This window comes from Heterocephalus glaber, unplaced genomic scaffold (assembly GCF_053883595.1).
Source record: "Heterocephalus glaber isolate CG9 unplaced genomic scaffold, H.glaber_assembly_v1.0 deba00001608, whole genome shotgun sequence".
Classification (NCBI taxonomy): domain Eukaryota; kingdom Metazoa; phylum Chordata; class Mammalia; order Rodentia; family Bathyergidae; genus Heterocephalus; species Heterocephalus glaber.
Window position 1 is genome coordinate 40070523 of NW_028258379.1, and position 25881 is coordinate 40096403.

Genomic DNA, 25881 nt, shown 5'->3' on the forward strand with positions numbered 1-25881 from the left:
AACAGGGCTGAGGATTTAGCTCCGTGGTTCCGGTGCCTGCCTTGCAAGCACAAGGTCCTGAGTTCGATCCCCCATACCAAAAACAAACAAACAAACAAAAATAAAAATTAAATAAATATCATCTGGTGCTTATTAGTTAAGAGGTCTTTTTTTTTTTTTTTTTTTTTTTTTTGGTACTGGGGATTGAACTCAGGTCCTTGCATTTACGAGGCAGGTAGTGGAACCACTGAGCTAAACCCCTGGCTCTGAGGTCTTTTGTTTTTAATAAAATGTTATTAAAGTTTTTAGATTCAACACCAATCTGTTTGGACATTCATTCATTCATTCACTCATTCATTTTGCTTTTGTAAGACATCCTCTCATATTTTAGGCTGGCCTTGAACTTGCAGTGATCCTCCTGCCTCAGCCCCCTGAGTGCTGGAATTGCAGTCATGCACCACTAGGCCTGGCAAGGATACTTACTTGTTAAGCTGTTACTCTGTGCAGGATACTTAGGGGTGTATGCTGGACTGAAAACACTGACAAAGCCCAGTTCCTGTCCCAGGGTCACAGAGTCAGTAACCAGTGAAGGGGGCTTGCCTCCTGCTAGCATGCACCGGGCCCTGGGTTTGATCCCCAGCACTGAAGGAAAAAAAAGTAGTGAAAAGATGTGCTATACTGCATATGTTTTAGAAATGTTTTCCTTGTATGAGCTCTCTTACTTTTGGGGGAGGTGGTACAGAGAAGTTTAGAAGAGATTGTTTTGTTCCTCTTTTCTATGTAAATAGTTAAATATAAAATATTACAGTAGTACCATTATTTTGCACGAAGTCTATTGTTTGTTTTGTTTTTTGGTACTGGGGATCGAACTCGGGACCTTGTGCTTGTGAGGCAGGCGCCAGAACCATCTATTGTTTGTTAGCAGCGGAGTTTTAGGTTCTGAGGTTTGCTTGTTTGCTTTTTGACAGTGCTGTATGTGTGGGCATTTATAAAATGATTACCAATTAGTCTGTAATCAGCAAATTCTTAAAATCTATGAATATTTATTAATGTTTTCTAGGTTGCCATAAAAATAATTGACAAAACGCAGTTGAATCCAACAAGTCTACAGAAGGTAAGATTGGTCCAGTATTTTTCAATGTTTTTTTGTATTAATTGCCATCTAATTTGTCCCTTAAATATCTTTTAATTTATTTTCATGATCTTCTGCATTCTGTTTGCCAGTATTTTATTGAGGATTTTTGTGTCTGTGTTCATTAGGGTCTTGTTTCTGATTTTAGCCTGAAGGATTTCAGTTTTTGACCATTTAGTAATTTTTATTCATTTTTAATGCAATAAAGTTTTCTATTCCTCAAATAAATGTAACTCAAATGGAGTATTTTATTGAAATGATTGGGTTATCTTCAGTTAAAGATAATGATTTTTTTCAGTTGCAGGTGATTTTTAAATGTTAAAAGCACAAATTGAAGACTACTTTTAAATAGCATATTCTAAATTTTGACCGCAATAGAATTTTTAAAAATACAAAAATACTTTTATGTACTTGGTATTATGCAGATTTGTGTGTGTTTTTTACAGCTAATACAGAAATCTTTTGAGGTATGCATTTTGGCCAGGCATAGTGGCACACACCTTTAGTCTGCACTATTTGGGAGGCTAAGGCAGGAGGATGACTGGAGCGCAGGAGTCTGAGACCAGCCAGGGCAATACAGCAAGACCATTTTTTTAAACTTTCTATTCTTCCTATATCTAGCAACTTAACACTACCACAAAACAGATTACTAAAATTTAGTACTGTATTTAGAACTCAAACCTTAAAATTTCTTGAGGACTTTTAATTCAGTATTCTGTGGTTTTACAAATCTTCCACTTTTCCTGTGTACCTGGAGAGAATTGGAACTCTAGCAGTTTTCCGTGAAAAGTTTTATCACATTGTTGTCTCAGGTTGACTATAATTTTTTCTTCCTTCTTGCTTGGTTTTATTTTTTATCATTTTTGGTCATCACATTTATTAATTTTTTATTTTTTGGTACCAGGGATTGAACTCAGGACCTTGTGCTTGTGAGGCAGGCGGAGGAATCACTGAGCTAAATCCCCAGCTGGTCATAGTATTTAATTGTTGCTATTTTTATTATTATTCCATGTTACTGTTGGTTGCATCGTTGTCAACTTAGTACAGGGTTGGTTGTCCAGTTAGCCCAATATTGTGATGATGCACATTTGAACCAACATTAATTTTGGCTTATCATAATCTAATACATTAAAGCTTTTAAGATTGGTTTGTAGTATAATTCCAATGTGACTCATCTGCTGAAGACATCCCAAAGCTAGGTCTATCCAAGTTATTTAATTGATAAGTATGCTATACTCAGCTTATATGGCATTACTTAAAATGCTATGTGCAAATTCCTAGTCTTCTGTTACAAAGTAAATTAGAAGCATTCTTCATATGTTTATGTCAAGTTCTTTTTCACTGAATTCTTTTCCATGATGGAAGAATGGCAGCAGGGTGTGGTGTACATGACAGCTTTGGCCTCCATCTTTAGAGTAATGTTCTTACATCTTATTTCCTTCCCGACACAACTCACAATTGTATCATACTGGCACCAGGAGCAACTCAAATCAGGACTTAAATTTAGCCGGAAGCTGCCCTACATGCTAATATTCACTATGAGGAACATTGTGCCTTCGGCAGTATGCAGTCCATTTGTGCTGCCACTATCCAGAGACATGCAACAGCTTGTTGAGGCAGAATTTGAATGCAGGTTAAGATGGTGTCTTTTTTCACAGTGTTCAGGTTGACACACTTACATATACCTGTACATGTAAGTAAACCAGAGTTGGCTGCAGATTTGCAAACTGACAACTGTTGCCGCAGATGAGTCTCTTCATTTTTTCCTCGGTGGTTCTCTACCCATTGTGTCAATGAATGTTAATTCTAGGAAGATTTATTTTTCTTTATACTTTTGTACTTATTATCTTCTAATTACTCTTCCAGGGATACTATTCTGTTCATGAATGTCTTTTCAGTAAACTTTTAAAGAATTATGTAATGTTGTGTAACCTGTAATGGTTTTGAAAATAAAAATCTTAGTCTTCTTACTGGTCTTATTTTTATTTATTTATTTTTGTGGTACCAGGGATTGAACTCAGGTCCTTGCGCTTGTGCAGCAGGCAGCGAAACCACTGAACCCTAAATCCCCGGCACTACTGGTCTTATTTTTAGATTCAGTTTGGTTATATATCAGGGAACCTTGCTGGATCTTGTCTTAATAAATCCAAGGCTGTCATTAAGAAGCAAGTCATGTCTCATTTTAGGGAAAAAAATGTGTTTACCTGTTCAGAAATACTGTATTAAGACATGTCAGTACATCTGAAGTCATTAATTCTCTCTTTCAGTCTTGGGCATAGATGACTCTTAGCACAGGCAGAAAGCTTAGGAGTGTGAGGAAGCCAGACTATGTAGATTTAAATCCAGACTTCAACTCTGCTGAGCTGCGTGTAGAGTAACTTAACCTCCCTGAGTCTCTATACAGCTTCTCAGAGAGTTGTAGTAAGTAATTTAGTTAATATTTTAAAACCCCTTAGCAGAGTTTAAATAATACCTGGCCTGGGTAAGGGCTCTGAGCACTTGCCATTATCACGTGCTCAGCTGAAGAGCTGGTTTGGGGGCTGGTTATGTTTTTGTTTGCTTAAAATTTCCCCTTCATAGGAAATAAGCAAAACTTTAAAACTGAATGATAAATTCCAGCTAGGTCTTTTTGGTAGGACCTAATTGTGACAGATTACTTCTGATAATAGTGATTTGTTAATATTTTCACATTCAATCTATGTATATGCTGAACACCCTCCCTCCCTCCCTCTCTCTCTCCCTCTCTCCCTCTCTCTCTCTTTCTCTCTTTCTCTCTCTCTTCCTCTCTCTCTCTCTCTCCCTCTCTCTCTCTCTCTCTCTCTCTCTTTCTTTCTTTCTTGGGATCGAACTCAAGACCTTATACTTTTGAGGCAGGCTCCAGAACCACTAAGCTAAATCCCCGGCTGCTGAACACTTTTTTGAGTGCTTCACTTGTGTTTACTAATTTAACCTTTACAACTTCATGAAGTGAATTCTGTTGTTAAGGAAAAGGAGTTTCCTAGCTGGTTACAGAAAGGATGGACACTCTGCCAGTCAACCTACAGTAGCGTAGTTAGCATTGAGTCCAGCATTGTGAACTCCACATGTAAGCAAGTTTGTCATAGTTCCGGTGATAGAGAACTGACAGTGAGGATGCGAGGATCGCTAGCATTGGGATTCCTTGTCATCAGTCACCACTTAGAAGCCCTGCCATCTCTCTTTAGCTAGTCTGTTAGATATCCCTTTACCTTTACACTGTTGATGGATTGCTGCTATCCTCGCTTTCCTCTGGGAAAACAGACTCCTAGTAAACTTTCCTCATCCAGCCAACACATACTTGTGTTGAACATCTGCTATGTGTCAGGTAGTGTTCTGTGAATACGATATGCAACTAAATGAAGTTCCTGTTTTAATGGAATTGACATACTAGTAGGGAGCAATAGTAAACAGATTTATATGTCATGTGAGCACTATGAAGAAAATGATAGCAGGGCTATTATTAAATATATTAACTCTGTTTTCTTTTCTGTAGTCTTGATGTTCTGCCATCTGAAGCCTTGCTGGCCCCTCCCAGGGTAAACTGATTCCTAGAAATAAGAAACTGCTGCCCTGTGACTGTGTCTTTCGGATGCCAGCCAGGCATTTCAGAGCCCATGCTTCAAACCACCACCTCTTGTCTGGCTCTTACAGTCCGGCAGGCAGGATCCATCTACCACAATCATTGCAGGGCCCTGTGGCGAGCAGCTCAAGATAGCACCCCAGAGTGTGCTGGGATTACTCGGAATCGGCAGGCCTCGCCTGTTCATCCTGGCTTGCCTGTCCCATAATATAGGCCCTATGGGCTGGGGTGTAGCTCAGGGGTAAAGCACTTGTGTAGCATGTGTGAAGTCTTGGGTTCCATACCTACCACCACAACCCCCAAAGGCTTATCCTTGTCTTTTTTATTTCCTTCTGCCTCTTGCTGGACTATGATGCTTTCCCTGTGCAGGTGACCCTGGGTGGTAGGGTGAGTCCTCTCCTTTTGGGAACTGTGAGCCCAAAATTGTCTAAAATTCAGTGGCAGTCATCTCCTGATCTCTGGGCCTCTAATGAAAGGTGGGGGGATCTTCTTAATAATTCATTTCAGAAACACCCTTGTTCTCCTGAACCAGGCTTTGTGAGTCTCTGCTAAATCAGATAGAGCACCTGACTCTGGCTCAACCCATGTGATATGCAGTAAGATTCTGTCTAGACCTTGAGGGCCCTTTGAAGGAGAGCAAGGACCCTTGTGGAGCACACCACACTGCTCAGAACAGTGTTGCTTTTTTCTTTGGTACTGGGGATTGAACTCAGGACCTCGTGCTTATGAGGCAGGCGCAGTGCCACTGAGCTAAATCCCCAACCCAGCACAGTCTTTCTTACTTGGTGGCAGAGGATTGCACACAGCCCTGGGAGGCCCACCACAGGCTGCTGAGGTCCTGATCCCACTGCCTCTGCTCACTGTCACTACACTATGACACAGCCAGTACCATCTTTCTCTTAAGCCATAACCACTTCATTTAAAACAAAGTCTGTAACATGTTGTAAAAATAATTAATTTTTTAAAAAATAATTCATGGGTGGGTGATTTAGCTCAGTGCCACCTGCCTTGAAAGCACAAGGTCCTGAGTTCAATCCTTGCTACCAAAAAGCAAGCAAACAAATAAATAAATAAAAATACATTTGTGCTGGGTGTGGTTATGTACACCTGTAATCCTAGCACCTGGAAGGCTGAGGCAGGAGGATTGCTATGAATTCAAGGCCAGCCTGGGCTACATGGTGGTACTGTCTCAAAGAAAGAAGACAACAACAACAAACGCACTTCTTTGCCTGACTCATTCGCCAGCCTTAAGCACATCCAAGTGATGGCTCCTTCCAGCACCTTCTTCTCCTGGTGATGGACAGCTCTGTATTAAAGTTTTCCCCAGTGATGTAGAACAGCATCTGTCATGCTGAATCTTCTATAATACTGGTCTCTTTTGTCATATGGAGTTTCCGAGGCTAAATCCACCGTTCCAAACATAGCCAGCCCCTTGAGATTGCTATTTTGGTTCTTCCTGATTTTTCCATCTCCAGAATAAATACTCAGCTGTTTGGCCACCCTTAGGAGTTGCTCTCGACAGAGGCTTGGTTTATTTCACATACTTGGAATTAATGGTTTTCCTTACCTGTGCTCAGTGATTTTTTGCTAATTGGGTTTTCTGTCATAATTCCAATCTATTGGGACTCTTTCCCCCATACCCCCACAGTGCTGGGGATTGAACCCAGTGTCTCACGTGGTAGACAAGGGCCCTGCCACTTGAGATACCTGCTTCCATGGTATTGGAGCGATTTTGCATAATGAATCTTTTTTATTAGCTGTCACTTCCATCTTCTAAATTGGATGTGGATGTCTTCATCCAATTAAAATTCTTAGCAAGGCAAGGACAAAGGCCTTTGAGTGGGGAAGCCATTCTTCCAAGATGATAGTACTGATACAGTAGTGAAACAAAAGCACATTTGAGGGCCCAGGGGTTTAGCTCAGTGATGCTGCCTGCCTCACAAGCACAAGGTCCCGAGTTCAATCCCTGGTACAACCCCCCCCCCCCCAAAAACGTTTGAGTAAGATTCAACCCACTTTTTTTTTTTTTCCTTGACAGGGTAATACTGTAGCACTAGCTGAGATCAAACTTGCAACAGTCCTTTTGCCTCAGCTGGGATTAGTCTAGCATGGTCACACCTGGCTCACTGGATCAGTATTAAATTTATTTAGACTTTTGTGTTCTCAATTTAATCAAATTTACTGAAGAAAGAGATGAATACTTGGGCCAGGGCTTTAGCTCAGTGGTGCCGCTGCCTGCCTCGCAAGCACAAGGACCCAAGTTCGATCCCTGGTACCCCCCCCCAAAAAAAGAGATGAATACTAAGTATAATTACTGTATAGGCAAAATGCATAGTAGGTTACCAGATATTTATTTATTTATTTATTTATTTATTTATTTATTTATTTATTTTTGGTGTTAGGATTGAAGTACATTCTCAGCCCTTTTTTCTTTTCTTTTTTTTCTTATTATTATTTAAATTCTTTTATTGGTACATTTTAGGTATACAACACATTTACATTTCTCATTGGGAACATGTACCTTTACATGATGCATCTTGGTTCTTATTTTTTTTCCCATTCCTAGCCCTCCCTTTACCCCCTCCACCCTTCCCTATTTACAAAGACTTTGTTTCCATTTTTTCCATTTCTCATCATTTTTCCTTTCCCTTCTTTCTTTTCCCCTGCCCCTCGCACTAACCCTAACCTTTTGGACCTTTTCTTCCTATTTTGCATTATCAATTATTCATTTTAATCATTGGTACATTTTAGGTATACAATATAATGACATTCATCATTGGAAATTTGCACCTTTATATAATCTCTCTTGGTTTTTATTTTTCACCGTTGCCCAGGCCTCCCTTCAACCCCTCCATCCCTCCCTATTTACAAAGATTTTGTTTCCATTTTTCCATTTTCTCATATTCCATTCCCTTCTTTCCTTTCCCCTACCCCTCCCACTTCCCCTTCCCCTTTGCCCCTTTTCTTCCTATTAACCCTTTTTTCTTCTTTTAAGTTTTTTTTAGGGGGTACTGGAAATTGAACTCAGGACCTTGCACTTGCAAGGCAGGCGGCAGAACCACTGAGCTAAATCCCCAGCCCCTTTTAGATTGTTTTGAGACAAGATCTTGCCATATCACTTACTTAGCCAGGCTGAGGTTGACTAAGTCTTCCTGCCTCAGCCTTCCATAGTGCTGGTATTATAGGCATGTACCACCACACCTGCTGCTAGATGAATTTTTTTTTTCTTTGGTACCAGGAATGTAACTCACGACCTTGTGCTTGTGAGGCAGGTGTGCCACTGAGCTAAGTCCCCACTGTCTTTTTTTTGTTTTTTAAATGCCTGGTCTTTGCTGCTGTTGGTGGTGCACACCTCTAATCCCAGCACTTAGTGAGCTGAGGTAGGAGGCCATGAGTTTGAGGCCAGCCTGGACTACATCATAGTGAACTCAAGGCCATACTGAACTATACAACGAGACCCTGTCTCAAAAAACCGAATGAATGAATGATCAGCCAACCAACCAACCAATGAACGATCTTTGTCTTAGAACTATTCTTGGTGCTTAGAGTTCTGTAGCAGTGCTGGCTGTTTTGGTGTCCCAGGGAATCTTTGTTGTGGGTCATCCAAACTTTGAATTTGAAAGTAAAGATAACCAGTTCATGGCTTTCATTGGTCCTTAGTGTAATTACTTTTAGTGCTGCCACCACTGAGCTGTGTAGCACACTGTCTCTTCAGCTTCCTTAAATGAGTAGTTTCTAGTCTGTGCTGTTTATTAGAATTATTTGTGAAGTTTTAAAAAACCAAAAGCACCCATTTCTTGCACAGTACAGGAATTTGCTGCTAGAGATCCTGTTAGGAGTGGAGCGATCCAAGGCACAGTGGGTGGGAGTGGCTCATGGAGGCGCTTGGTGCCAGAGACTGGCATCCTGGGGGTCTGCTCTGAACTGGACTGTCTCTCTCCACTGCCACGTGTTCCCCTCCCTGTAGTCGGGACGCTGTAACATCTGGCTCCTGGACTCCTTTCTGCATCATTTCGGGAATCTTGGTCATTGAACAGCTGTTCATCTTTTTTCCTTTTTCTCTTCCTTTACTTTTATATTGTTTTTCAGCAAGCCAGCAGTTCAGACCGTTAACAGAAGTAGTTAATGGGCCAGGGATTTAGCTCAGTGGCGCTGTGTCTGCCTTGCAAGCACAAGGTCCTGAGTTCAAGCCCCTGTACCGCAAAAAAAAAAAGTAGTTAACACAGCCCTACCTGTTACTTGCAGTTAGTGTCTACATTCAGATTAGTGCCATGGATCTGAAAAAGTAATACAAGCAGGGCATGTTGAGAGACAATTATATGTTATATTCTTTTTCTTTTTGGTACTGAGGATCGAACTCGGGACCTTGAGCTTGCGAGACAGGCAGTGGAACCACTAAGCTAAATCCCCGGCCCGAGACACAATTATATATAGTTAAAATACTGAGATAAAAATGTATGGTTGCTGAAAAGTAAGACTCTTCCACCCTGATTCAGATGGGGTGATAGGTAAGGCAGAGATTCCTACACCCTGATGGGTGCAAGCAGCCTGGAGTCTAAATGCCTAGACTGACCACACCTTGTCTTCCTCCCTCTCCAAAGCGTGCATACTCACAGTCAGCCGTGTCAGCCGTGGACAGCCTTTAAATCCTCCACAAGTCCCACAGCAAAAGTTAGCTCTTTCCTCGCTTCCCGTAATACTCCATCTTTTCCTGGTTTTGACTTTAATTCACTTTGTCTCAGTTCTCCTGCTGCTCATAGAAATTTTTAAATGAACAGAACTGGGGGGGAAAAAAAAGCAGAACTGGCTGAGTGTGGTGGCCCACACCTGTAATCCTAGCACGTTGGAAGCTGAGGCAGGGGGATCACCTAGAGTTCAAGGCCAGTTTGAGCTACATAATGAAATCCTGCCCCACCCCTCCAAAGAGCACAATAATGACTGTTCTCTGGTGGCACTCTGCTTCCAGGCTTTAAGCAGTGAGGTCATTAGAATGCTAAGGAGGCTGGCATAAGCCCCAGTTCTTGGTAGTTAGTGCTTTCTTGCAGATATTACCAAATAAATGCGTTCTTGTTGTGTGCCAGGCTTGGTCATGGTTAACAGGTATACAAAAATGCATTATGACAACTTGAAGGACATCTGAGGGAAGAAGTGAACAGATAGCTCTGATGTAAGACAAAGGAGACCTACCTACCGGATAGTCCCGAGAATGTGCCTGAGACTTGAAGGATAAAGAGACTGGGAAGAACCAAGCGTGTCCTAGTAACTGGGAGGAGTGAGGGTGCCTGCAGCACGGGGCAGGGCTGGGAGGCCACAGGCGGGGCCTACATACCAGGCTGTGTCGGTGTGTCCGCGTGCAGGCATTTGGGAAGCCCAAATAGAGTGACATTCAACTGTAGAGGATTTCTGTCCTAGCTGGACAGCAGGAAGCTATAAAAGAACTCAAGTTTGACTGTTGGTTAGATATGTAGGTGGCTGTCTTCTCATCTCAGGACACAAAATGTGGGAATGGCCACAATAGGAACGGGGATTTATGTTGAAAATAAAAGTGCTACTGCCTCTAAAAATGAGCCACTGTTTTACATAGGAAAGGTTATTCATCACATTCCATGTCCCTGCCTTCTGACTTCCAGTAGTATTTCAAAGCCTTCCCGGGGCCACTTGTCCTTGGCTGCCAATTTCACTCTGGTCAGACGAAGTCAGTGGGACATGTGCAGGGGGAGTCCCAAGGGCTTTCATCTCCTCATTTTTGTGGCTCATCAGGGTCATTATTACAGCCTCCATGCTAAGTCACCCATATTCTCCAGCGAGAATTTCTCAAGTTGGTTTTGTTTAAAATCTTATCTGAGAATCATTTGTAACTCAGTTTATTATGTCCTTGAGGTAATTCATCAGGACTGTGTATGTTTTAATTCACAGAATGGAACCCTGGGTAGATAACTGGGTCAGGCTTTAATCACTGTTCTTGCCCAAACTGACATCATGTTTTTAAGATAAAATAAAATTTAGAATGTTGCACTATCCTTCTCAGGACCACTACTGTTTTCAGAAATGGCAACATTTAGGGATACTATTTGGTAATAAGTTATAAACCTGCTTCAGAGTCACTCTGGATTTTCATTTAGAGATGCGGAATAAAAACAGCAAGAATCAGTTATCTAAGAGAAAATTTAAACTTATATTGCAATAATGGAGTATAATGTTTAATAACTTGTATTGGGGATTGTCTTTTGCTTTTCCTTTTGTTTTGTTTTTTTATAGCTCTTCAGAGAAGTAAGAATAATGAAGATTTTAAATCATCCAAACATAGGTACTTTCTGCTTTGTTAAATACTTTTGGATTGAAATGTGTTCTTGAAAGTACGTCATAAAGCTAAACATACTATATTCCTGAAATGATTAAAAAGGGACTCCCCCAGCCTAGTTACACTTTTAATAAAATATATATATGTTGTTGGTTATTTGTATTAGCTTTTCGAAATTACTAAAGACAGGTTAAAAGGTTAAGTATTAACCATTTAAACTTAAAGCTTTAATGCAGTAGAAATATAATTTTCTAATTTTTTTTTTTTTTTGGTACCAGGGATCGAACTCAGGTGCTTGCGCTTACACAGCAGGCAGCGAAACCACTGAGCTAAATCCCTGGCCCTAATTTTCTAATTTTTAATGTGATAGAAAATGTAGTTAATCTCAGCACTCCGGAAGCTGAGACAGGAGGATTGTAAGTTCGAGGCCAGCCTGAACTACATAGTGAGACTCTGCCTCAAAAAATCAAAAGAAAGGGCCGGGGATTTAGCTCAGTGCTTTCGATGCCTGCCTCGCAAGCGCAAGGACCCGAGTTCGATCCCTGGTACCAAAAAAACAAAAACAAAATGAAAGATAGAGACAAAAAAGAAAAGGAGAAAATATAATTGTATTTAATTAGTACCTAGGAAGGGTAGAATTATATGAAGTCAGAATTAATATTATTTAGGGCCAGGGATTTAGCTCAGTGGTTCCACCACCTGTCTCACAAGCATGAGTTTGATTTCCGGTATCAAAATAAATAAAAATAAAATAAAAAATTTTTATGTGACTATTTCTAAGAAAATGCTAATATATTGAGTCACACTTAAAAAGTGAAATAGAAGTTTCATGTTCCTCTCTGTACACAGCTCTAAGGATGAGGAAAGGTCCTGGCCACATAGTAACTGCAGGAGCAAGGTGGAATATGTGGGTTGTTTGATATTGACCCTCTGGAACTTTTAAATCCACATACTTCATAATCTGGCTCTTCAAATAATATAACTGCATTTTTCTGTAGTAATAGCTCCATCGGCTAAAAATATTGTTTCATGAATTAATGAGAGGTGATGTTTAGGCACAAGAATAATGTGGAACCACTGGAGGGAAAAAGCATTTACACACAGCTTCTTAATTTGGATTATATACCTGAACAAAAGGCTTATCCCCCCCCCCGCTCCTTTTTTTTGTACCAGGAATTGAACTCAGGATCTTGTGCTTGAGAGGCAGGCAGTGGAACCACTGAGCGAAATCCCCGACCCTATATCTATTTTGTCAAGACAGGACGATGCTACCAGGTCATCATCCTAGTATCCACAATACTAATTAAAATGTGAAAAACTACACATCTTAGAAACTGAAATATCTGTTTGGAGAAAAGAAAGATTACAGGGAATATAGTGAAAATGTTCATTCTTTGCTTCTTACTTCAACCTTTTGAGGTTAGCCAGCCAACTCTGGATTTCAAATTTCACACACACACACACCCCCCGTACTTTCTTGCCTAGAATTAAATGTATTTTCCTTTTAATATCTTAAATTATACCCTACTTAGCATTCGGTACTTGCTAAATGACATATCTTTGATAGTAGGTTGACTTTTTTTTTTTTTTAACTCAGGTCCTTGCGCTTGCGCAGCAGGCGGTTAACCCACTGAGCTAAATCCCTGGCCCTAGATTGACATTTTTAAAAGTTTCTATTGAAGCCAAATATGGTGGCTTATACTTGTGATCCTAGCACTTGGAAGGCTGAGGCTGGAGGTGTGAGTTTGAGGCCAGCCTGGACTACATAGCAAGATCCTGTCTCAAAAACAAAAAAATTCCCATTTCATAGAAGTAATTTTCCTAGAAGAACCAGAATTTATGTTGGAAAATTAGAAGGATTTCATTTTATGTTGCTTGTTTACCAACATGCCTTAACTTTCTTTAATGGTTTTTTCTGACATTGTGAATCTATCTGAGTGTAAGGAGTGGTCTGATAGTTCTGTTCATCAGTTTATCAAACATTTATTGATTAAACTGGGTATGGTGCCGCATACCTGGGAGGCTGAGGAAGGAAGATTGCAATGAGTTTCAGGCCAGCCTGGGCTACATAGTGAGTTCAAAGCCAGGCTGCGTTACAAAGTAAGACCCTGTCTTAAAAAAACAAAACAAAGCCGGGGATTTAGCTCAGTGGTTTTGCCACCTGCTGCGCAAGCGCAAGGACCCGAGTTTGATCCCCGGTACCAAAAAAAATCCCAAAAACCCACTAGCAGAAAATTGCTGATTACTCTTTTGAGCACTTCAGTCTAGATAATAGTCTACTAAAGCATCAGAAAATCATTTATAATAAATGAACTAGCATCCCCCTTCTCTTTTGGGTAAGTTTAATTTTAATGTATTAACAAAGTATATATACAAAATGATGACTAGATAGCTTTGGAAACACACACACAATTGTGTAACCTTTATGAATTACCAATAGTAGAAATATTATTTCTATCTGAAATAAGGAACTGATATAGCAAAATCACACTGACCCCTTGAAAAATCATTCTTTAAAAAAGCTCTCTTCGTTTAATTGCCATATAATGCCTTCTACCTCTTTCCATTTCTGGCCTTAGAACGGTAACAGTAACAAACAACACTGAAATTTGCAATAATTTCCCCAAGTCACAAAGGTCTTGGTTGGAATCACTTGCTTTAGGCCATGGTGCCTTTGAGGAGGCTCACACTTACAGGGGTAGAGTAACCCTGGCCACCCCTTGGGCTCAGAGACATGGGGTAAGTCTCTAGGAGTGTTGGCAATGAACTAGCATAGACACCATCACAAGCAGTAGTGAGGGTATACCTGCTGCACTGCTGAGAGCATTTGGACACCCAGAAACAATATTTTTATAGAATTTTTTCTTTTATAAAATCTTTTCTATTGTAATATACGAATTCCCTCAAGAAAAAAAAGCAAAGGGCTGGGGATTTAGCTCAGTGGTTCTGGCTCCTGCCTCGCAAGCGCAAGGTCCTGAGTTCGATGGCCGATACCAAAAAAAGGAAAAAAAGTGAAAATAGAAGGAAAAAATGGAAACAAAGCTTCTCTACATAGGGAGGGGAGGGGGGTTGGGGGGGGAATTAGATAAAATAAAATGTATTAAAAATAAAAACAACTCCGGGCTGGGGATTTAGCTCAGTGGCTCCACCGCCTGCCCTGCAAGCAGAAGGACCCGAGTTTGATCCCCAGTACCAAAAAAAAAAAAAGAATTAAAAGAATCGTACCACAGCGATATATGTGTACCCATGTTTATAGTGGCACAGTTTGTAATAGCTAAAACTTGGAAACAGCCCAAGTGCCCATCAACTGGAAACTGGATAAAGAAGATGTGGGTTTTTTAATAAAATGGAGTACTACTCAGCCATAAAGAATGAGAAACTAGAGACATTTATAGCCAAGTGGATGCATATTGAGGCCATACTCTTAAGTGAAATAAGTAGGACACACGTGTAAATACAGAATAGTTTCTCTAGTGTGAGAAACTGAAAGTGTAAATAAGGGTTAAAATGATTAAAATGAATAATTGATAATTTGAAATAGGAAGAAAAGGTCCAAAGGGGTAGGGGTGGTAAGAGGGGAAAGGGAAAGGAAAAATTAGGAGAAAAGAAAAAGAAAATGCAAATGAAGTCTATGTAAATAGGGAAGGGCACACAGGTAATGGGGAAAAAATAAGAACCAAGATACATCATGTACAGGTACAAGCATCCAATGATAAATGTAAACATATTGTATACCTAAAAATGTACCAATAAAAGAATTTAAGAAAAAAAACCTCCCTAAGTCAGGTGTAGGTGGCACACCTGTACCTGCACTCAGAAGGCTGAGGCAGGAAGATTGCAAGTTTGAGGCCAGCCTGGGCAACATAACAAGTTCAAGGCCACCCTGTACTATATAGTGAGACTGTCTCAAAAAGGAAAAAAAAATCCCTACAGGCACTTTTTAGAGGGCCAGATATTAAAATCTTTAACAGGGAAAAGTTGCTTTTCATAGAGTTTATATGTGCAGCTTGTACACCACACACATTTGTTCTTCTCTTGTATCCTCTTCCTTAGTGAAGTTGTTTGAAGTCATTGAAACTGAAAAGACACTCTACTTAATCATGGAATATGCAAGTGGAGGTGAGTACATTTTATTTATATAAGGTTTTTATTTGCTTCTTTCAAAAGAATGTATAAGCATGCCGCCTATATGGATAATTGCTAAGGTTTCGTTTTACATCAAAGCTCATAATACTCTAGGATGAGTCAGCCTGATGCTAGCAGTTCTATGGTTTGCAGTAAGTGTTCCACTGTTAGCATTATTAATAGATAATATCCAAAAACTTGAGTTTTTGTACTGTGGTAAAATACACCGATAAAATTGACCATTCTAACCATTTTCAAGTGTGCGGCTCTGTGGCATTAAGCACATTCATGTTGTTGTGCAGCCCTCACCACCACCAATCTCCAGATACTACACTTGACCTTAGCCAAAAGGCCGAGAAGCAGTAACCACCAGTCTCCAGAAATGTTCTCTTCCCAAACTGAGAGAATGTGCCCATTGAACCCAAACTGCCCATTTCCTTCTTCCTCTGGTCCTAATCTATGTCTCTGAATCTGATTGCTCTGTTGACCAGATAGAATAGGACCGTACATTATTTGTCCTTTTATGTCTTATTTCATTTATCATAATGTTTCTAAAATTGTCCATATTGTGGCATATGTCAGAATTGCCTTTTTAAAGCTAAGTAATATTCCTCCCTGTGTTTTTGTGTCTGTATGTACTATGTATTTTTAATGTACTAATGCATTAGTGTGCTGGAAATAAATGTATGTTACTTTTCTTTACCAAATTTTAGTCATTGGAGTCCATCTTTCCCAAGGCCAGAAATAGTGTTTACTGTACATATAACTAGATTTTCCTTTAAATGAAAACTAAGGACTAGTAACTATTTGCCTACAAGGTTATAAAAACAGATACATTTTGAAATGCATGTATACACAATATGTATAGCTGCTATCTTTTATAAGAATTCTTGGGAAGCCAGGCATGGTATAGCAAACCAGTAATCTAGTACTTGGGAGCTAAGGCAGGAGAAAAGCCTAGTTTGAGGCAGCCTAGTCTACACAATGAGTTCAAGGTCAGGCTGAACTACATAGTGAACTACAGGTCTAACATAAGAATGACGAGACTTGCCCCGCCTCTAAAACAAAAACAGAAAAGGTAAAAATGCTCACTTGGAGGTTGAGGGGGCTGCTCTTAGTGTGGAACCACAGATGATTTCCCTGTATGTGGAGCGAAGAAGCTTTCTTGTTTGTGTTTTCATTTTCCCTGTCTTTAGCACTGTGCTGGGGATGTAATGGATACTCAGCAAATACAAATTAGATTAGATTTGTGAAATTATAAATTCCTGGAGACACATCCTGTTGTACTCTGCAGGATTATAGTTTTATTTTTTCTTTAGTTTCTTTGATCTCAATTGCAAAACCTGGAAATAGAACATTGAATCACAGCTCCTCGTTGTTTAATGAGCTAACATTAAATAAAAAATTGTCAGCCTTTAGTGAGAATGAATGAGTTATTGTAGGTACACCTTTGACACCACTCTCATATTCCTGATTCATTGTTCGTTATGTATTTTATATTTTAAATGTTTAGTTTGGGAATTTAGTTGGGATTTTCAAACTTGAAGAACTGCAAGTTAATGGAGTTCCAACACTACCTATTCCTTGGTCAAACAACACAGAGTTAATGGCCTCCTATCTGTGTAGCCTCCGAAGTATGCACAGTGCTTGCTCTCCCTGGCTTCTTTGACCTTAACAGTGACTCCATGATACGGCCAGGCAGGAGGCAGTGGCTCCTCCTTTTTATTTTTTATTTTTTTATCTTTTTGGTTACCGGTGACCAAACTCAGGAACCTGGGCTTGGGAGGCAGGCAGCAGCACCATTGAGCTAAATCCCCGGCCCTTTGTGGCTTTTATTTATTTATTTATTTATTTATTTATTTATTTATTTATTTGGTACCGGGGATGGAACTCAGGTCCTTGCGCTTCCGCAGCAGGCAGTGAAACCACTGAGCTAAATCCCCAGCCATATATGGCTTTTACTCTTGAAGAGCTGGAGACTGGGAAGGCCTACCTTCATCATAACTGCCACTAGAGCTGGAGCCCAGCCTTCTGAGTGTGTTAGCCCCTCCAGTTTGTCTGTCACAGCTTTCAATTTTTGTTTAATTTAGGTGCTCAGGCAGTTCAGATTACTCTTAAAAGAAGGGCAAGATAAAAATCTCTGAGAAGCATCCCGGTTTTTAGAAGAAAGAGGATGGGCTTTGGGAAAGAAAGGCATGGGAAGTTCATCCAGTGGCCCTCATTGGCCTTGTGATCCGGCAGTAATGTGTCCCCAGAGCAGCCCTCAGTGTTGTTATTGATGGGGGGTGGTTCACTGTCTTGTTTTAGTCAGCTCAGCAAAACACTCAGTCTCCAAGATGTGAATAACAAAAGCTTTAATCAGTTGGGCACCACTTCCCCCAGCAGAAGTACCTTTTGATTTGGTAGAATTTTAGAATTGCAAAGAACCTTAGAAATCATCCAGGCCAGCTTTCTAATTTTATAGATGAAACTAGAGCTTAGAAAGGTTGTCTTGTACCAGAGGTTCCTTAGCTAGTTGGTTGCAGTTTGCGAATTAGAACCTCTGGGCTTTCTCATTGGCCCGTCAGTCCAGCATCTTTCCATGTAGCCACGGGTTTCCTGGCCTAGGCAGGAGTGCCGCTCTGTTTTTTTTTCTTTCTGTCTTTAGTAAATAGCCTTTGGAGGTTGTTAGTTCACCTGCTTGCTGAGTGTTAATGCTTTTTTTTTTGATACATTTTTAACAAGGAAAAAAGGAGAGATTGGGGTTGAATCCTGGATTATAAATTGGTGTTCTGTTTTATAACTTAGTAATTGTGGGTGTGCTTTATGGTTTGAGAAATCTCTTAGGTTTATAGTGCATTTGAATTTATAAAACTTTTAAATTATAGACAGGTCTGGACCTTATCCATGTCCCTGTGCAACACAAGTATCACCCACTTGTGTTTTTTACATCAAACTGCTTTCTGTATGATATGCATACAACTTTAGTTGTTTGCAACTTATTAACCACTTGTTTGATGTGTGCCTCTCCAAAAAGATTGGTTATCGCTTTTCCTTTTTTTGGTACCCCAGACCCCAGTTATTCACTTTTTTTTTGGTACCGGAGATCGAACTCTGGACCTTGTGCTTTTGAGTAAGGGGCCGGAACCACTGAGCTAAATCCCCGGCCCCCCAGTCATTCACTTTTAAAATGCTGACATTACTTGCTTCACAAGCTCAGGGTCCTGAGTTTGATCCCCAGTACCAATAAATAAATAAATAAATAAATAAATAAATGAATGAATGAATGAATGCTGACATTTTACTAAGCTGATACTTAACTTGTAATCATCGTATTAGATGCATTGTGTAGTATAAATTACATGTGTATGTAATGCCTTTTAAAAGACAATTTTCCAATCAGGTGCTAATGTAGAAATATTTTTCCCCATCTACTTAAAATGTATTTACTTGGAGTTAGGGTTAAGAGTATAAATTAAGTCAGAAATCCTAATATATAATTTATAATTTAAGCAAGAAGTCACTAATGCTGATGTAGGTCCATATTCCTTAATTTGTATAAAGTAGACCTGAATCTTTCCCCAGAGCATCTTCCATCTAATTTTCTAAATGAGATTGTTTTCTGTGGATTGCAGAGGTGGTGTTTCCCCATTCTGCATCTGTTAGCAGTTACCGGTACCAGTGGCTTGGTACCAGTACCTCGTTGTCTGCTTTCCCCCTGGGAGTTAACCTGCCCTGACTGTGCTTAGATTCCCACTGTCACCTGCGTTGTGTCCTGAGCCCCGCTGCTTGCTGCCGCTGCACATCTGTTCCACTCGGGCACTGGCATGCTTGGCTTGACTGTTGGGCAGGCCTTCTAGCTTCACCTCTGGTCCTTTCCCCTTGTGGTGACTCCTTCCCCCTCTAGCAGCCAGTGACCCTTTGAAGAAGTGAGTCACTTCCTCTTCCCTGCGTCTCCTCTCATTACAAAGCCAGAGTCCTCAGCAGAGCCTGCAGGCCTCTTCAGTGGCTTGCGTACCACCTTTCCTCCGCCTTGCCGCTCACTCTCATAGGTGGCACCTTGCCATTTTCTCTTACTTGCCAAAGACTCTTATTCTCAAATAACTGTGGTGCCCACTTGCTCAGGTAGTCAGCAGAACGCACACAAGTACAGACACAGGCATTCTTCCTGCTGCCTTCTCCCTGTTCTCTCTACAGCACTGACTTTCCTCTGACACACTCTGTGTTCATTGTCTCTCTCCCCTCCTGGAACTCTATGAGGAAAATCCTTTGCTGAGCTCACTGCTGCATCTATCCAGAGCCCAAAACAGTGCCTGGCAGTTAGTAGGCACTCAGTAAATATTTGTTGAATGAATGAATATAGTCAGGAAATCCATTGTGGTCATAATCTGCAGTGAGAACATCTTTTAAAACAAATAACTTAATCCATTTTAAGTTTCCATTTTTCATTACTCAATTTTGGGTTTTTTTGGTACTGGGGATCAAACTTGGAACCTTGCGCTTTCTTTGAGCCAGGCAGTAGAACCTTTGAGCTAAATCCCCGGCCCTCCTTGCTCAGTTTTTATTAAAGTATATTAAAAAATCATACCCTTTAAAATGAAATTTGTGTAAGTTAAACATACGAGAATTTCATTTTAAGGTTTTTCTCCAGCCTAAAGATTTTATTGGTGAACTTAAATGCCTATAGTTAAACTTTAGGCTAGTTTAACTTAAACTCTACATATTTCCAGCTAACTTCATACCTGTATTTAACAATAAAAAGGACATTGTGAAAAGTGAAACAATCAATTTATGGGAAAATTAATGCTCAGAAGTATGACTTCTGCTTACTTTTATTTCTCTTAATTATAGGTGAAGTATTTGACTATTTGGTTGCACATGGAAGAATGAAGGAAAAAGAAGCAAGAGCTAAATTTAGACAGGTATGAACTAACATGTCTTTAGTTTGCTAACTTAAGTTACCTTCCTAAACCCTGAAGCAAACAGTTGTTTGCCTCTGTAAATGCTCCAGAGGCCCATGGCTGAGCAGAGGTTGGCCATTCAGTTCAACAAAAATTTATTAAGTACCTTTTATCCTGAGGCACCATGGGTCCTCCTTGGAGCTTTGAGCTTATAATTGAGACATTATTCTCACTCTTAACCTGGGGTTTTTTTTTTAAAACCTGGGTTTTTGACAGTTGAACCTCAACAATCTAGAGCCTTTCAGAGACACCCCGTAATTATATTAATTAAACGCATTTCAGAGTTTTTAGCAAGAAGAATATTATAGCCCCACAACTCATTGTTAGTTTTGTCCTTCATAAGCTAAAACCAGTATAACTTAATCTGTTAGTGACTTTCCATCTTGCCTTGTCTTTACTCTACTTTTGAGAGAGATACTCTTTTTATTTTTTTGGTACCAGGGATCAAACTCTGGATCTTGCACTTGTGAGGCAGGCAGTGGAACTACTGAGCTAAATCCCCAGCCCCGAGAGATACTCATTTTAATAAGCTCATTTTAAGTGTAGAGGTAACTTAATTCTTATCTTTATTAACAACCGTTATAATGGATTGATTAACCTTTGCCTGCCAGACCCTGGGATAAGTGATTTACGTTTATGTAAATTTTGTAGCAGCCTTGAGAATTAAGGAGCATTATGCCCATTTGCTAAAGATAAGAAATGAGGGACTGGGGATTTAGCTCAGTGGTTTTGCTGCCTGCTGCACAAGCACAAGGACCTGAGTCCGATCCCCGGTACCAAAAAAAAGGATAAGAACTGAGGCATGGAAGATTTAGTAACTGACCCCAAATTTCATACTTGTGAAGTAGCAGACCAGCCATAGATTCAGACGCAGGCTCCCAAACTCCAAAACTCAGTCTCACTCATTGGGCTGTGCTACTATTCAGAGGAGGTGTCAGCATGTTCTTCTGAAAAGGGCCAGACATGCTGTTGCAGGCTTCATGGGCTGTCCTTCCTCCATCACAGACAGTCCCCTCTGCCCTGCCACACAGGAGCAGCTCTAGGCACGGCAGCCTGCATGATTTTAACCCAACACAAGTGGGCCCCATTGAGGACAGGGGCATAATTTGCCAACCCCTGATTAAGACAAAGGGCACAGATGTTTTGCTCCTTTGACTTTCGCTCTGGACTGAGAAACAGAGCTCAGTGCTCTGTTTGTCATGCATGACGCTCTGCACAATTGCCAGCACCAAAAATGAATGAATGAATGTGTGCTCTCTACTGTCACAGTTACAAGATCTACATTTAAATGACAATATATCTCATTTCTCTCAGAACCTGTTTGTTTTTTTCACATACAAGGTTGTCAGAATATACAGAAGATTTAAATTTTTACCTGTTTGGTTGCCTGCTGCGCAAGTGCAAGTGCAAGGACCCGAGTTCGACCCCTGGTACCAAAAAAAATAAAAAAATAAAAATAAAATAAAATAAATTTTTACCTGTTTGAAAATGCAATTTTAAGTTTTCTCTTAACAGTGTCTCATTATTATTGTTTTTGTTGTTGTTATTATTTTGGCTTTTTGAGATAGGTTTTTGCCCTTTAGTACAGGCTGGCCCCAAACTCAACATTAATCCTCTTGCTTCAGCCTCCCATGTGCAGAGATTACAGGCCTGCACCACCACACCCGCTGTTATTGCTTCAACTTAAAGTCTTAAGAAATACTAATGGTACTTTGAGTTAAAAAAACAGTGTCAGAGTTCAAACTAAGTGTTGCTGTCTTTAACTTGTCTGACCTTCAGTTTTTAGCCACTTAGCAAGACCCTATCTTAAAATAAAAATGGACTGGGGAGGTACCCCAGTAGCAGCAACAGACCCATGAGACCTTTTCACCAAACATGCCCTAATATCACCAACTCTTGGCTCATGTTCAAAACTATGTTCTCTGGTGGCCTGGTAAATGAGTTTTTGAAGTTGGTTTGTTCAGAATCCCAAAGGGCAGATGCTGAATGCTTCTGTGTAGATCTTAGAGCTCCCCAGAGGAGGGACCTCATGGTGCAGTTTATGCTGTATATTTCTTCACATGGTCTCTTTAGTTTAAGTCATTAATTTGTCCAGGCTGGGCTAGAACTTTTCAATCTTCCTGCCTCAGCTGCACAGTGTGTGGGGATTATACACTTGATCTTAGCCAAAAGGCCGAGAAGCGATGTGTGTGGGGATTATAGGCCTGCACCACCATGCCTGGCTGTGTTTTACTTTTTTAATTGCTGTGTTTTCTAGGAGCTTATAAGTCATCACAACTTTGATGACTAAATTTTAAAAAATGATTTTCCTGTTTACGACAAAGAGGAGGGTACTCTACATGCATGGTGCTGGGTGTGATCCTCTCTGTGCCGCAAATAGGCCCTTTGTTCCTTCTTCACCAGCAGACGGTTTTCCTCTCCCCACTTCCTTCACTATTCCCGTCCTACTTGCTGTGTGTGCCATTGTCATTTCTTGCTTGAGCTTTCATTGCTTTGAAAGCTGTATCTCTGTGCCGAACCTCTTTCTCTGTGGGCTGGTCATGTTGATGCCTCTATTCTCTCACGGATAACTGACAGTGAATTAGGCCAGATCCCTATTGAAACCTGGAAGACTGCTTTTAGCTTAATAACAACTCAAAAACAATGGGTTTGAGCTGAATATTTTCAGGTTATTATGGCGTCAGATTACCTTTGAGCTGTTTGGCACTAAAGGAAGAAGGATGACCTGAGAAAGGGCAGAAAATTATCAGTTTGTGATTCAAAAGCAGAATTTGAAAATAACTTACAAAAAAGCTCTAGATAAGAATCCCCTTTTCCAGAGGGAAAGATTAATATAAATACTAAATGGGTGCTGGGCTTGGTGGCACATGTCTGTAATCCCAGCACTTGAGAGGCAGAGGCTGGAGGATCACTTTGAGTTTGAGGCCAGCCTGGACTACATAGCGAGACCGTGTCTAAAATACAAAAATCTGAATGGGAATGATTAGATCAGAAAATATCAGAAAATATCAAGGTGGAAATTATCCATGTCCTTGGTGCATTTTTGTTTATTGATTATGGGTGGACTCCATTCTGAATATTCATTTGAAATAAAGTAGTAAAGCTGCTTGGCATCATTTCATCCTAACTCCAGCCCAGCTTCTCCTTCCTGCTTGTTTTGAACCAAAATACAGAACCACCCTCAGATTTTATGTCCACCATAGCTGGATCCATGTAGTTTACAAGTAAGGGATATGATGTTTTAGGAAAACAGTATTTTCATTGTAACCCCAGTTCTATACAGACACAGTCACCACACATATCTAAATACGTACGCAAAATATCAACGAAATGACTAGAAGCAAAGGCTCCAAAATAATAAGACACATTATCTCTACTTGCTAGTAATATAGGCATATACTTATGTTCTTTTCTGTGTTTACTAAAATTTTTATAGTAAACATATGAAACTTTTATAATTAGAAAATGAGACTTTAAAAAATTATCAGTAATTGTGAAATATCAATAAAACATTGTTTAATTATTGGTCTTAACATAGTTTTCAGTTCACATACAGAACATTCCTTCTTTTTAAGGAAAAGGAAACAGGTTAAGTACTTGGTGTTTTCCTCAACCTCACATCAGCTAAGAGGAAGAAGTGTTGTAGGGAGCAGCCGGGAGGAGACACTTAACAAAAGAGCGTCACCGGGACTAACACGTGGCCTGGACAGCCTGTGACTGCTGGTTTGCTTAGCAGTTGCATTCATAGGCAGGGGAGGTTGCCCAAGCCATTTGGCCTTGGGCCTAGCAGCAGACAGGGTAGTCTAGACCAAAAAGGTCCTGCCTGGACCATTGAAAAATAAATAGAACGTGAGCAGGTGGGGTCCAAGAAGAGACTTCGATTTAAAACTAGAGAGAACAGAGTAGGATGAGGTTGTGCACACCGGTAGTCTTTGCACTCTGGGAGGCTGAGGCAGGAGGATAGAAAGTTTGAGCCCAGGCTAGGCATGGTGTTGCATGCCTTTGATCCCAGCTGAGGCTGAGGTAGGTGGATCACTGTGAGTTTAAGGTCAGCCTGGCCTACATAATGAGTTCAAGGCAAAAGCAGGGGGTGAGCCCAGCCTAGACAACTGAGGAACTTAGTTGAGACCCTGTCTTAAAATTAAAACGGACTGGAGATGTGGCTTAGTGCAAAATTGGGCCCTGTATCCAATCCCCAGTACTGCCAAAAAACAAAACCTAGAGAGAACAGGAAAAAAATCATCTCTCTCCTTGCTTTTACCCTTGAATTTCTCCAGATTGAAAAGGTCAAAGCTTAAGAAAATTGTTTTCAGAAATCCACACTTTCAAGAGCTATCTGAGCCTTTTGCATGTGATAACATTAGTGAGGTCTTACCATCTTGATTTTGCATCTACACCAGTGGTAACTAAGCCTTGCCTCTCTCCTGTCTAGATCGTGTCTGCAGTGCAGTATTGCCACCAAAAACGGATTGTTCACAGAGACCTCAAGGTAAGTCCAGGTGTCCTTGCTGAGCAAATCTTCAGTCTTCCTTCCCATTGGTTGTTTCACAGATAAGCATAGATTAGATTGTGTTCTTCAATAAGAAAAAATTCCTAAAATAATTGAATCCTTTTCATCAAGTTATAATAAGGAGCATTAAAAATAAAGCAAGTTGGGAGTGGTGGCATATGCCTATGACCCCAGTGTTCCAGGAGGTCAAAGCAGGAGGATCACAAGTTCAAGTCCATCCTGGACATCATAGCAACTTAGTGAGACCTTGTTTCAAAATTTTAAAAATAAGGGCTGGGGTTGTAGCTCAGTGTGAAGGCCCTGGGTTCAATCCTCAGTATCACAGAAACTAAAAAGACAGCCAGGAGGGAGGCAGGGAGAGGAACTGTATTAAAGCCTTTTACATTTCAGTGAAGGCAGCTGGTGGTTGATTTCTGGAGGTCAGTGCCCTCCCAGCCAGACAGCTGGGGCCCCCGAGTGCTCAAGCGCCTGGACAGCATGCTCAGTGTGCCTGGCACCCACATCCACTCCCAAGTGGGCCTTCTGTCCTACATCAGGGCATCCGTGGGAGGCCTCGCTGGGGCCTGTGCCTCCAGCCTCACTGCTCAGGTGCACGCTCACAGAAGCAGTTTTCCTGGCAGGTCCTTAGGTCTGGTCTGGCTGCACCTACAGGCGGCCCTCACTTTCCTCCTCTTGTTCCAGGAGTGTGGGTGCCTCTGCACACCTTGCCTTGCACCTGCTCCTTCCAGGCTGCCCTGTCTGCTGCCTCTCTTTTCCATTTCTTCCCACACTCTCCCTTTGTGGCTGTGACCAGTGGCATTTCCACACATTCAAGCCTACACCATCCCTTCCAAAGAAACCTCTCTGGCCGCACCCTGTCTTAATGCTCCTCTCTGCCTTTGGGTCACATTTTCTAGATGCCCAGTCTTAACGTGGTGCCCACGCCCGTGCTTTCCCCACGAGATTGCTGCCCACGTGCGTGTTCCTCTCAGCACCCACCCTGAGTGCATTCATGGCTGCTGAAGCACCACAGTGGCCACCTGTGTCCTGAGGACCCCACCCATTCCAAGGATGCGACTGGCAAGAGGGCATCTTTACTTGAGTGTCCCTTAGCACCGTGGGTACAGCTGATTCAGAGCCTACACCATCCTTCCTGAACTGGAGGGTGTGTTCCTCACTGGTGGCGGTTGACCCTCAGGCTTCATTCTGCTCAGCCCTTCCCTCAGTCACCAGGTTCTTTGCTGTTTCCCAAATGTTTCTTTTGCCCAATTTCCTACTCTCCAAGGCCAGACTGTCATTGCCTTATACTCGATTACC

At 41.0% G+C, this 25881-nt stretch overlaps 1 protein-coding gene across 10 annotated transcripts in view; it reads left to right on the top strand.

The window, feature by feature from the left end:
* Window positions 1–25881, top strand: part of Mark3 (microtubule affinity regulating kinase 3) — a 105784-nt gene that overhangs the window by 45114 nt on the left and 34789 nt on the right. For 9 of the 10 annotated variants that reach the window (XM_004836893.4, XM_004836895.4, XM_004836894.4 and 6 more), the window contains 5 exons: window positions 1040–1093; window positions 10968–11016; window positions 15064–15129; window positions 19966–20036; window positions 24508–24564. In XM_004836893.4, coding sequence (XP_004836950.1) covers window positions 1040–1093; window positions 10968–11016; window positions 15064–15129; window positions 19966–20036; window positions 24508–24564 — 297 coding nt within the window. The remainder of the gene's footprint in view (window positions 1–1039; window positions 1094–10967; window positions 11017–15063; window positions 15130–19965; window positions 20037–24507; window positions 24565–25881) is intronic. The other variant, XM_021243892.2, reaches the window with a different exon arrangement.